Source organism: Paramisgurnus dabryanus, chromosome 20 (assembly GCF_030506205.2).
Source record: "Paramisgurnus dabryanus chromosome 20, PD_genome_1.1, whole genome shotgun sequence".
Classification (NCBI taxonomy): domain Eukaryota; kingdom Metazoa; phylum Chordata; class Actinopteri; order Cypriniformes; family Cobitidae; genus Paramisgurnus; species Paramisgurnus dabryanus.
The window spans coordinates 24,039,910-24,053,659 of NC_133356.1; the positions used below are offsets into that span (position 1 = coordinate 24,039,910).

Here is a 13,750-nt window from a genome sequence, read left to right on the forward strand (position 1 = left end):
ACCGCCCCTCGATATTTTTTAAAAAATGCTCCCGAGAGGGAACGCCTGTTAAACCCGTGCACGAGACAGAGAGACAGCGTGCAGGAGCTCAGTTCTTCTCTTCGCTCTGTTTACAAGTTTCTGTCGGCATGTTTACCGTGTCTGTGCGGTTCGTGACTTGTGCCAGGGCTAGCATCGCAAATCATAGCTTACATCAACTTTTACCAGCAGTGATTTTAAATGGATTTCTCCAAATAGCATGACAAAATGTACCTTTCCAGTAGAAACTTCGCGTGGGAAGCCCAACCTGTCCTTTTAGCTCACGCCAGCGTGTGAAATAGTCTCCCATAAACATCTGGTCTTGTTTCTTTATTTATAGTCCTTTCTCTTCTTGTCATACAATTCGTAGACACTTTTTCTCTTGCGACCCTCAGACATTTTGAAAAAAAAAACAGTGAGAATGCGACCTTCAATGAATGGTTGAAACCGTAGCACAACACACATACACGTGAAAGTGCGCATGTGCAGAAAGCGAACGAAGAGGCGAGCACGTGCGACGGTTATACGTCAACATATAATCAGAATGATTGACAACTGGGATGACCAATAACAGTGGTGATCCACCCGGAAAATGAAAATCTTCCGCTATACCTTTAAATTACTTTAACTCTTTATATCGGCAAATAATATTGTGCATCCCTAGAAAAGGGGAAAAATACATCTCACAGTTTTATCAACATGTCACCTAAAATGTAAAGGTCATGTTAAATAAGTTGTTGGCAAATCACATCGGCATAATTTTCCGTATCTGGCCGATAATTAATTTATTATCCGATAATATCTACATGACGATAATAAGTTGCATCTTTAAAAAAAGTAAAAAATACATCTCACATTTTGTATCAACATGTCATGTAAACGTTAAAGGTCATGTTAAATAAGGTTAAGTCTTTATATCGGCAAATCACATCAGCATAATTTTCCTTATCTGTCCAATAATTAATTAATTGGCCAATAATATGGGCCTGCCGATATATCAAAATAAATGTGTGGTATGTAGTGCTTGCAGGTCTGTAAAATCTGCTTTAATCTGCTCTTCAATCTCCAGGTTCTTTGTTCTACATAAACTGACAAGTCTGAAGTTCCTGGACACCCGGAAAGTGACCCAGTGGGAGCGGTCAGAGGCCCAAACACGAGGAGCTTTCATGAAGGTGGTCAAGCCTAAAAATGACGAAGTAAGCTCTTTGATTTCACTAGAAAGTCCGAGACACATGACATGTGCAAGCAGACGTTAATCAGTATTATCTCTCTTTGATTCTCACTTTTATTAAGAGTCTTGTAAGCACTTGTACTAATATGCATCTTAGTAGAGAACGAAATACATGCGTTATGTAACATCCATAAATAACTACACAGCCTGACCCTGTAAATGATTTGTGTAACCCTCCCCTTTCTGTACAGATGATTATAAGAACTTTAAAGGTTAGGCACCGTAAGCTAATCCCTCTTTGACTTCATTGTTTGTCCGTAGCAAATTGTCAGAATCTCTTAAGAGGTTACTTGTACGCAACTCTTTGAAGACGTGGCCTTTCAATCTCGCTCGGCTGTTTCGAGGAGGGTCTTTTAATGACCACGACCTGACCTCCTTCCTTATGCATAAGCTTTGATCAAAGTGGACGGCGCCTGTCCGTTCGCTCTTGCGTTGCGTGGCGTGACAGCGCTCTCGATCGGAGCGACAGTTCACGTTCACAACCGTCACCATCGCTTAATTAACCGCAGCACACACAATTATTTCTCTCTTTCTCTGCTGGGTTTTGAGGAAGACGCATCAAAGTCCTGCTCTTCGAATGCATCTCCTTGGTCTTTGTTTCTCTCCTCCTCCAGGGTGTATAAAGGAACGAGATTTTATTTTGTTTCAGAATTAAAGTGACAAACAGAAGAAGTCAAACCCATGCGATGATTGAACCGCAGCCGGGCATGTTTTGAGTTTTGTTGGTTGGAAAATAAGTAAAAAGGACTGGAAAATGGAAAATAAGAAATAAGAAAGTGTTGTGCAACCAGTCACTCAAATGAGTTAAGACATTTCTGGATTTGCCATTTAGGAATCAAGAGAACTTCTAAGGAGAGTGATGCAGATGAATAATGAATTTAACAATTTCAACCCAAACATTATAACCGTGCCAAACAGATCCAGTTTAAGTACGTTTATGTATATAAACAAAGAAAACACTGAACTGATTTAACATTTAACACACTACGTCAACATAAATGCTCTTCATTTTGTAAAGAAAACACAGAATGTAGAAAACCTATGCAGCATTTACACCCAATCTGGGAGTTTAACTACTTTTGCGCAGATAAAGTGTATAAAAAAACTGTAATTGTAAATAAATGTCAATAATCTTGAGATGACAATGTGGTTTGGAAACCAAGGATTAAAAATACAGCAAAAATCTCCATAGTTGTTGTATTGTTAAACTTGAGTTGCCATTATAGTGCTATAGGTACAGCCAGCTTGATCTCATGAAAATTTGTATATATTTTACGACTTGGCTAATGTGTATGAATTAGTACGACTTTAACTATGCATAAGCATAAGATTATCATAAAAAAACAATAATGAAACCCTAACATCACAGGGGTCAAGGCAAATTGTACAAAGATGTACGAATATGGTCATACAAATTAATATATATTAGCCACCTTGTATAAGAATTGCCATGAGATAGCGTTGGTAGAGCATACAGGAATTTAAACCTGAAATTTACAGAAAGGTTTAGAAAATATTAAAGGTAAAAGTCTGATATTACGTCATTAATTTATTAACTGTGCCATTGAGTATTTTTAAGTATTATATTATATTGAGATAGCATGGATGATTATGTTTTCTATATGCATTTACTTAAAAACTTTAGTTTTTAGTCTTGTTTTAAACATGTTAATCCATATGAAGCCAAAGACAACTTTCAGAATGATCAAAATAATGACATTGACTCAACAAACATCCTTTTTCAAAGCTTTAAGGCTTCAGACCTTCACAACAACTCCTTTTGTAGGGGCTGATGAGAGGCAGAGAAGGTTGGCCGTGCTGTAATGTCTGTGTCTATGGTTGACGCAGCTGTCAAGCTAACGTTTCGTTAGCATTTGTTTTGAGTTAGATGAGACGTGATGTGTCAGCCATAACAAGCTCTGCGGGGCATGTGTACACTCTCCTTCTAATTGGCTTCATCATCGTGCCGATTGTCTGCTGACCAATAGTGCAGGTCACCAATTAATGAGCATGCGACGTGCTAGCGCCAACACGGGCGGCAGAAGATGATGGCATAATTACTTATTTGTGTTTGCATTTATGTTCCTCCACCGGGGTGTCTTACGTTTAAACACATGCTGCTGTTAACGTTGTTACCGCAGACTGTAATTAGCTTTTTTGCTTTCCAAATTTCCCTTTTAATCTGAGTCTCGTTCATGACAGCATTGTGTTCATCTTTAAATATCTCATTTATGCCTGCCTTTTGGGTACTTACCTACTGTTACCCACATATCAACTTTACACCTTTATAAATCAAAACTATTTTTGTTTCGGCATGTAAATGTAATGAGTTGCGTAGAGACTCGATGATTCAAATATTTGGAGGTTTTTTTAGCCTGTAAAATCAAATCTCGATTTTCCTAATGAGGTCACGTTATAAGAAATGTATTTTTTTATAGTTCAAGATAAATGAGATGTATTATGAAAATGTGTTTGTATGCTGTATTATTTTTTTGTATTATGATTTCCAGACCAAAGAGTATTTATTCTCATACTGCCCAAGAGCATTATGGGAAATGTAGTCTGGTTGCTTAAGCCTGCTAGCTTATGAATGAGTAATGTATTCTAGCAAGCTTTATTTTTTATAAACTGTGTTGTATTGTTAGCATTAATAATTATGATATTTTTAATTTTGATTTAAAACTATTGAATATATGCATTTTTCATGATCATTAAATTAGTTTTGCACTAGAAAAACACAACTTTATAACGGTGATCATGCGGGCATATATTGTTAGTTTAATCATTCGGTCATAACTTGAATGAACCAATAGATGCAATAATATTATTTTCAGCACCAGATAAACCTAGAAAAGTTTGCCTAAATATTGTCCCATTCCATTATGACTTTACGCTTTTTTTCTGCATAGTTTGTTTTATGACTCTGTCTAAGGGTAATGCATGCAAGGAGTAAAGGCAGAAATTGCAGCTTTTAGAGAGTTTTACTTTATTGTGTCCCAAAGTGATGTTGCACTTACTGAATGTGTTGAAATGTTTTGCGTCTTTGCAATTTAGCCCAAGGTGACATTTATTACAGCCTGTTGCAAATCTCTTTCTCTTCTGCATTGATTTTCTTCTCCCACTATGCACTGGTGGTCCTACAACTATATATTAATGTAAGTGGTTGAAAATGAGCTGTCTGGCTGTTGTTGTCTGGTGTCTCTGCATGGCTGATGTGTGCTTGCTGGAAGAAAGGGAGGTCGTTTTGTGAGCTGTAGTTATGAGGACAGCGTAATTGGGCCTGTGTTTTATTGGATTTCTAGAGTGGTAAAATGGAGTGATCTGACCAGAAGATGGGGGTGAACAACTACCTGCAGTAAACAAGGAAATTCAGAGAGCGTATTTATAATTTTCTTTCCATTTTCTTTCCCAAAGCTACAGTTTAGAGAATGGAAGTAAAAAGCATTGAGCTGTATTTTTGGGAGACTGGGCGTATAGGAATGCCATAATGTGATCATTTTATTTATTTTTTAAGACCTGGGTCATAAAAAGTGATGGCGTTTGAGTCATTGGGCTGCACTCTGAAATAAAGATGTCTTTATGCCCAACAAACTTCTCTTAACATTTATTAATTCTTTCCCTTTGTGTCCCCAAATCAAAATTTAAGATTTTACCTACAACTTTTTGTTCATGTTTTATATTAGTGTACTACTAAAAGTTGACAAGCATACCATTTATTTGTAGATATTGTAAAAACTGTACCAAAGTATGCGGTGTTAATAGCCTCTTTCACACAGTAATTCTGGTAAATTACCATGAATTTACCAGAATGAATTTACCAGTAAATACAAAAATGTGCTGTTCACACATGCAGTGACATTCCGTCTTTTTACCAGTAAGACATCATTCACACATCAGTATCAAAATACCGGAAAATTCGGAGAGAAAGCGGAAGTTACCTGTGGTGCGCGGCCGGCGAGCTCCGTCCGTGTCGTATTTGTAAACGGCGGGTTATGACTTAATATCCACGGTCCGTATTTTGTTGTTTTCACATCTGTGGCAAATGGTCGCGAAGTTGCTCGTGACCAAACAACATTGCGTTAGGCGGCGTCAAACGGAACCTGCGCGTTTGCACATTAGGCTTCACAGATGGTGTGCTAAGGACGTCGGCAATTTGGCAATTAGATGGTAAGCTGTTTTAAACAACTTTGGTGAAGAAATGTGGATGTTAACTTCAGGTGTGCTCGACTTTTAAGCAACATGTGTGTGGAAACGTCCGTAAACAGTCTGGGGGAAACCGCGTCACCTGTATAAAAAACTTTCTGATTGGCCCGCCCGATCTGTCAGCGCGGTCTGACGTCATCTAAATGCCGGTAATGCTATATTTTTCGTTCACACACAGCGCTTACCGGCAAATTACCGTTAATCTTACAACCTGTCTTACTGGTAAATTGGGAGCACTGATTTACCGGAAAGGTTCTGTTCACACATGACATGTTAACTGCAATTTACCAGTAAATTACCAGTAAAGACTGTATGTGTGAAAGGGACTATAGACTCATCATGCACTCGCAAAATGTTTGGCCAATCACATGCCCCCTACACTGAAAAAAATCTAAAAAGTTTAGTCAACTTGAATTTACAAATCATTTAAAAATTGTAAATTGAAGTTGACTAAACTTTGTCGATTGTTTTTTAAAGTTTTTTTTCTCGAATAGTGAGAATTTGCTATAAATTATAAAAATAAAGTGAATTAGCTTAAGTTATTTTAACTTTTATTTTTTTATTTATAGCAGATTCTTACTGATTTGTAAATTTAAGTTGATTAAATTTAAAAATTTAAGTGTAAATAGGATTTTTTTACAGTGTAGTGTACTAAAAAAAATCTCCTATCCCTACAAAATAATGAGAAAGTTAAAATTAATTGTAAATACATTTTTTGGCACTTCAATTTTTAAGTTTAATCAATTTGAAATTACAATTTTAACTTTCTTGACTAGTGAAGAGTTGCTACAAATAAAAAAATAAAGTCGAAATAAGTTAAGCTAATTCAATTTTATAATTTATAACAACTGCTCACTTATTTGTAAATTCAAGTTGATTAAACTTAAAAATGTAAGTGTAAATAGGATTTTTTTTTTTTGCAGTGTAGTGGACTGGAAAAATCTCCTGTCCCTAAAAAAAAACATGTAGGAAATGGCTCTAATGCAAAGTAAAGCCATTTACATTTTTAGAAAATGACCACCCTTTCCTACACAGGAAAGAAAAATGTATAAAAAATAGACAGAGCTTGAATAGTCACACCCTTTTATGCAATGCTTTGAGAATCCAGAAAGCAATTTTTCAACCTAAAGAATATTTCACTGATTCAAGCGTATGACACGAATGAAGTATTCCTGAAGATGAAGTAACCAGTGCAGAAATGTTTGGTAGCTACGTAAGAGTATAATGGTTCCGAAATGTCAACTAGATTATGCTTGGATAAAGCGTTGACTTGATTTCCCTGCCACAATACACGATTTCTCCCACATCCTCCTCCTGAGTAATGAAAAACAGACAACCCAACTGGAGGAGTTCGACTCGGTGCGGAGGTCCCATCAGTTCTAGTCACACAGACCCGCCGGTTCTCCTTAATCCATGTTGCCAGAGCCAGGAAAATTATGAGGTGGATCTCCTCTATGCATTTTTCATTTAAATTTTTTTTAAGACGTCCATATCAAGACAGCAAAATGAAAGAGCCAAACTAAGACAAGCCACCTCGGTGAGGTTGTTGATAGCGTGTGACTACTGCATTTTTCACTGTGTAAGCTCGATGGAAAATGAGATGGACAGAGAACTTCTTTTTCTCTCGTCATCCCTCATGCGACGTGTTGCAGTATTCATCTCCCTGCCGGAGAATCGCGGCTTCCATGAAGCATTTAAACAAAATAAATAGCAGCAACTGAGAACCAATGTACCTTCAGTGTTTGCTGAATCATTTTATAGAGAGATTTTTCCTCAGAGACAGCTATAAAAATAAAGTTGCAACTAGAAGCACAGTTAGGCCAAAGAGAATGCTTGGAATTGGTCATTACGGCCATTTTCTTCAGACAGATTTAACTGAATTTGTGTGACTGAATCTAACTTATGGCAGGCAGCTCGGTTAAATAATTGAGATAATAGTGAGTTTTATTGCATGAATTGTCTTCAGCTTTGGTAACACTGTGTTAAATTAAGCATTGTGCTTACGTGGAACTGTTTGTGCGTGTATGTGCATGTTTAGGTGTGCATGCTGTATTTGGAGATGTGTTTTATTGTTGGGGTGTATATAGTACATAGCCAATAAATCTGCTTATTTTCACAGGGATTACACTAAATCATTTGATAGTATGTTTAAGAGCTTGATCACAATGATCACAATGAAATTTAAAAACAAACAGTGTGCAACTATTCTTTCAGCTCAGTAAAGGGGGGCAATCATGCACACCTAATCTGTCAAATGTCTTTACTACCAGAGTAGGGGTGGGCGATATGAACAAAATGTTATTTCACGATATGATTCATTTTATATTATGATAAAAATATGTATAACGATAGACTTTTTTATCATTTAAAAAGGTTTTTATGTTATTAAATATTTAATGCCATAGAATTTTCATAATTTTAGTATATTATATATCTTATTAAATGTAGCAAAGTGATTTCGTCCAGATTTTTCTCAATGCTGTTTGATTAACATGAGTGACAGACAGGAGTAAAATTAGGTAACTTCCCCTTTAAGACTGGATCCAATCTACTGTCACACATGCGCATTCTCTTTCAACTGTTTCCTTTCTCTTAAGCCGTAAATTGTCGTGTTTATGAGGTTACTTTCAAAGTTTTGAATTGTGACGCATATGTGTATTTAAGGCATTTAAAGCGGCAAAATATTCTCACGAGCTTAATGAGCAGCGGATGCGTGACCTCTCACACAAAAACAGCACACACATATAGCAATGTTGTTTGTGTTTCAATTGCTTAAAATCACTTGTTTTGAAACTGCGTGCTTGAATGCATGTGCAAACGTTACGTTTTTGTGACCACGCGCACAGCAACATGTTTCAAACGATTCAAACTAACAGTGATTTCAGATGGATAAGGACTTACTGATCAAAAGCCATAGTACACGAAACAGCTGTGAATAATATTGGCTGTGTACGATTCAGATTATCGGCCACATATTATAAGTCTATATTGGCATTTATTGGTGCACCTCTAATTATAATTTATGACTTTAATGTATCAAAAGTATCTTAAAGGTGCCATAGAATGTAAAAATGTATTTAGCTAGGCAAAGATAAATAGCAAGGGTACATGGTAATGACATATGGTGAGCCTCAAACAGGATTGTTTGCTCCTTTTAATGTAAACTTCATGCATTCGAAAGACAGTTGGAAAACAGGCCAATCTCTACATAACACTGAGTATGATGTTACAATCGTGATGTAAACCCTAACATTAAATTAAGTACAATGTTGTTACAATGCTAAAAACAAATTTGTGACTGCTGAGTTTTATGCAACCCAGTCTCACCCCATTTCGTCAATATTTGACGACACTTGACCATTCGTCATATGTTGACGTGAAGGGTATACCTTTCGCGTCATTTTTTGACGAACTGGGGACTTCAATACTATTACGTCCGTTGCATTCTCTTTCCTATTTTATTACCATTTGCTCGTCGGTTTAGGGTTAGACTTATATAATGACATCCCTACCCAAACCTAACTCTAACCCCAACGCCAGGTGACAACTGTTTCTAACCCCAACGCCAGGTGACAACTGTTTAATTTCGCGTACACTGTTTAATTTCGCGTACACTGTTTAATTTTGCGTAATCTAACCCTAAACCGACGCGCAAATGGTAATAAAATAGGAAAGAAAATGCAACGGACGTAATAGTATTGAAGTCCCCAGTTCGTCAAAAAATGACGCGAAAGGTATACCCTTCACGTCAACATATGACGAATGGTCAAGTGTCGTCAAATATTGACGAAATGGGGTGAGACTGTGTTATTTTATGTTAGTTAATGCTTAGGCGGAAGTTACAGTTACATTTTGCAAAAACACAAACTAACACTCAGAAACGTCCATTTACAATCTCCAAACAATTGATTGTTCCTTAAAATCTGTATCTTCATCTGATACAGGCTCAAACCCAATGTCTGTTTGCACCATAGACTGTAAAAAAAGATGGACAACGCCCGTTCGCTCTCTTCCATTGGTGAAAAGTGAAGCCGCCAGTGTCCCGATATGGCCCTGACATCTTGGGTCTTGAGTGTGCGCAATAGCGATTTCGGGACCAGTTCTGCGCAGTAGGAGCAACTAAAAACAAACTTATTTTAAAAACGAACACTTAAATTTACATCAGAGTGATACAAACTAAAGTAAATGACAGAAACCAGCTTCGGAAAAAAGATAACTGAAGTGTAATTAAATTGTTTAGTTGGTCTCAAGTCCCATTGATTAACATGGGGGAGGCGGGGTTTATGACCAGTCACTGGGGGGCGATTGGACGTTTTGGCTTCACTTTTCAGGGCTTGTGCGGCACGCTTGGTTTCCACACGCACAGAGCTACTGAAATGAGCCGCTCTGTTAAACAGCCAATCAAAGCAGAGCTCAACATTATTATTCATGACCCTTTCAAATAAGGTAATAATAGACCATTTCATTCTTGAGACAAATCCTAGGGTTGTAAATGGACATGTAAAACTTTGGGCCCTATTTTAACAATCTGAAACGCAAGTGCGAAGCACGAAGCGCAAGTGACTTTGTGGGCGGATCTTGGGCGCTGTTGCTATTTTCCCGGCGGGAGAAATAACTCTTGCGCCAGGCGCAAATCAATTAGGGGTTGGTCTGAAGTAGGTTCATTATTCATAGGTGTGGTTTGGGCGTAACGTCAAATAAACCAATCAGAACGCTATCCAACATTCCCTTTAAACGCAAGGGCGCAAGTTCCATGCCGGGTTGCTATTCTTATGACGGATTTATCAGGCGCACGCCAGGAGCGGTTTACAGCCGAGGAGACCGATGTTCTTGTAAGAGCAGTCAAAGACAGAGAAGTTGTTTTGTATGGGGATAGGAGAAACCCGCCCAAATCAACGTCGGTTAAACAGGCGTGAGAGGAAATAGCCACAATTGTCTCATCAGCTGGCATCCCCAGAACGTTGCGCCACAATCGCTACAATGATGTCAGGAGACGGGGAAATCCCAAGCTTGCCAGCATAAATCGGGCACACTGTGTAACGGGAGGTGGATCTGCCTCTACACATGACCTGACGCCAGCAGAGGACATCGCTGCGTCCACCCTCACCGCTGAAAGCCAAGAAACGCAAGCAGTCCAACACCAAAGTACACTTACAAATCAAGTTTACATACATTAAGGTTTCTTATGAAAACATTTTAATTATTATTTACATAAAATAAACGTAATACAGCCACACAACAAACTTATGAAAATATTTTAATCGTTATTTGCATGATAATTTTTTAACGCAGCCACACAAAATAAATAAAAACTATCACCACAATGCTCACCACTATGATTCCCCTTATCTCATGTGTTAATATTTTTTATTGTAACAATTTATTTTTTGCAAAAATAACTGTTGCATCTGTGTAGATTAGATGCAAAGTGTATTCGCGTTGTGCACACTATACATTATGGTCAAGCATGCGCCCTTAAAATAGCATAATGAACAATGCGCAACGCGCCACTGACTTTAGACAATTTTTTTCTGGTCAGTGGCGCAATTGTTTTTTGAAACTGCAAAATAGCATCAGGGATGGTTTGCGCGGGAACACACCTCCTTTTTTGCGCTGAACCGTCCAGGAAGCGCAAGTTCATTCCCTAGTTTGCCGACGTGCTTCTGTGGAGGGAAAAACCCGCTGTGCGCCGGTGCAAAATACGAATGATACATGCGTCACTGACAAAGTCAATTATGCTGGGTGCAAGATAGGGCCCCTTATCTCTAGATAATTTTCTGGATAATAAAGTCAAATACCTTCATATGTAGATATCAGAGAACAATGTAACATACTGTATCATTCTTTGGCACCTATAAAGTATCCTCGCAACATATTGTACTGTATTATTCCTTGGGGTGCATGCACCCCATTTGGGAATCACTGATCGAATCAACTCATTTCCTGTGTGGGAAGCCCATAATTATGAGAGCACTGTCTCCCCCATGTGTCAGAAAGGACTTGAAGATGTTTTGGATTTCCCCTCATTGTTCCTGAGGGACGAGGACTGGGACACATTTTCCTTTTGGCTCTGAGGTGTCCGGCAGCAGGGGTCGGACCGCAGGAGGACAGAACCGCTGTAAGTGATCTGGCAGCTGGAGTTTTTTAGAGGTCGTGGTGAGGCCACGATCCGCAAAAAACAGCCGCAATTAGAGTCAGTGACTCATTGTGTCCACATAAATCAGATGACATTGCACATCATAAACAGACTGTTAAAGTTTAAAGCACAGTTAATTGTTAGTAATAGCTGCATGACTGATTTACGATCCCGTACAAAGCCGGGAGATAGGGCCTGATGACCTCAATGTCACGTCACTCTTATTACACGAGTGATATATTGCGTATTTTGGCCTGAAAACAAGCAGATGTTTTTGAGGAGTTTTGTTTGAACAGTCACAATGATGTTTCCCATTTGCATTGCCTAATGGAAAGTGAGGGAAAACGGCTGAGCGTTCATATCCCCATCTGTCCCCAGTGCTCGCTCGACTTCAATATGACTGAATGTAGTTGTTGTAAAAATGACAGTATTGAACTTGCATGTTGTCAAGAGTTTGTTTCTCCCATTAAACAACACTTCATCACAGAGCAACAAATGTGCCTGTCATTGACATCAGTACACCAAAACCTTGGCACATAAACTATTTTAACTTGAATCACCATTGTTATTAAAGGAGTAGTTCCCAACAAAAATGATTTACCTTCATGTTGTTCCAAACCCTTATGCTTTTTATTGGGAACACAAAAGAGTCATGGTGCCTGTGAAAACCCAGCTAAAGTCATGTTTAAGTGATTTACTGTTTTTACATAAAATCTTCTTAAAAAATGTAAAGAACATTCTGTGAAAATATAACCTTTAATATCTTTAATAGTAAGATTGAAATCAATATGCATGGATTTCACAACAACACCATAGAAAAATTAAACAGTTTTGGAACGACATGAGGTTAAGAAAACATTGACATGTATCTTGTAATGGATACCAATTTGTCATAAAGTAGATACTGCTTAGTCATAATGAACTGAAGATTATTATCTAGCTTTTGGCCATCTGACAGGCGCGCTCCTTGTATCAGCCGTGGACGGCTGGACGGCGCAGATCTGCTTGCGTCGAGTAAGCTGTTGTTTCCCTTTAGTTCCAACACTTATTCAATGATGTTTTTGCAATTACAGAGACACACAAGTCCCACAGCGCCAGCTCTCATAGTTTAATTACAGTTTAACTTTTCAGTTTTCCTCTGATGATTGTAAGATGTTGCCAGCCTAATTAAACACAGATGGTTTATTCTGAAAGACCTCAGCATGCGTGCGTGTTGCAGCTCAGGACCGTGCCAGAGTTCTGAGACTGAGCCAGATCATTAGGCATATTTAAAATAATCCTGCATCTGATTGTATCATATAATGCTAATTGTGTCATTGTGATTTATAAACATATGCAAATAAGCCCGCGCCGCTAATGTTGCAATTGTAACACTCAATTTGTGTTTCATTAGGACGAGGAGATACAGATAGCACACTATTGCTCGGATGATCTGCTCTAAAGAAGGCAAGATGAAAATGATAGCGATGGAGAATGGTTTAACATCACTTCTGAGTTTGTAACTTTGATTAAAAGAAAACCTTGGTGTGCAACCAGTACTACTTTTCTGACTAGGGTTACATAAAAAATTGTAAATTATGTTAATTTATATCAAACGTCTTTTTATTAGAGCATATGATTTGACATACAATTCACTTGTATATTCTGAATTATAACTAATAAAAAAGTAAATAGAATAAAATTATAAGTTAACTTAAAGTGGTACAACATTAAAAACAAAACAAGTAAGGAAACAAAACAAAACAAGTAAGAACAACACACACAATAAAACACCACCAGACTGACAAATTAAGTTAATTTAAGTTAAGAAATTGTTAATACTACCAAATATTCAGCCCAGTCTCACAAAATTTTGTTATATAGTCACGTAATTTTTTGATTCTTTTTTCGTGATATTATCACGAATTTCCGAATTTTTTTCTTGATCGTATGACGAATTCCTGTTTTCGTGTGATTATCACGTATTGGTTACTCAACTGTTTTGTCCTATTTTCTTACCATTGTCGCTTCGGTTTAGGGTTAGATTTACATAAAATGACATCCCTACCCAAACCCAACTCTAACCCTAATGCCAGGCGACATATTAAAAGAAATCAGAAAAAATAGTATAAACCAATATATAAAGTTACATTCTAATGCAAGCACCAAATCTAAACCAGAAC

At 37.6% G+C, this 13,750-nt stretch overlaps 1 protein-coding gene across 1 annotated transcript in view; it reads left to right on the forward strand.

The window, feature by feature from the left end:
* Nucleotides 1-13,750, forward strand: part of lrmda (leucine rich melanocyte differentiation associated) — a 338,769-nt gene that overhangs the window by 218,380 nt on the left and 106,639 nt on the right. Inside the window, exon 5 of the mRNA XM_065297191.2 lies at nucleotides 1,088-1,214. Within this exon, the coding sequence (XP_065153263.1) occupies nucleotides 1,088-1,214 (127 nt within the window). The remainder of the gene's footprint in view (nucleotides 1-1,087; nucleotides 1,215-13,750) is intronic.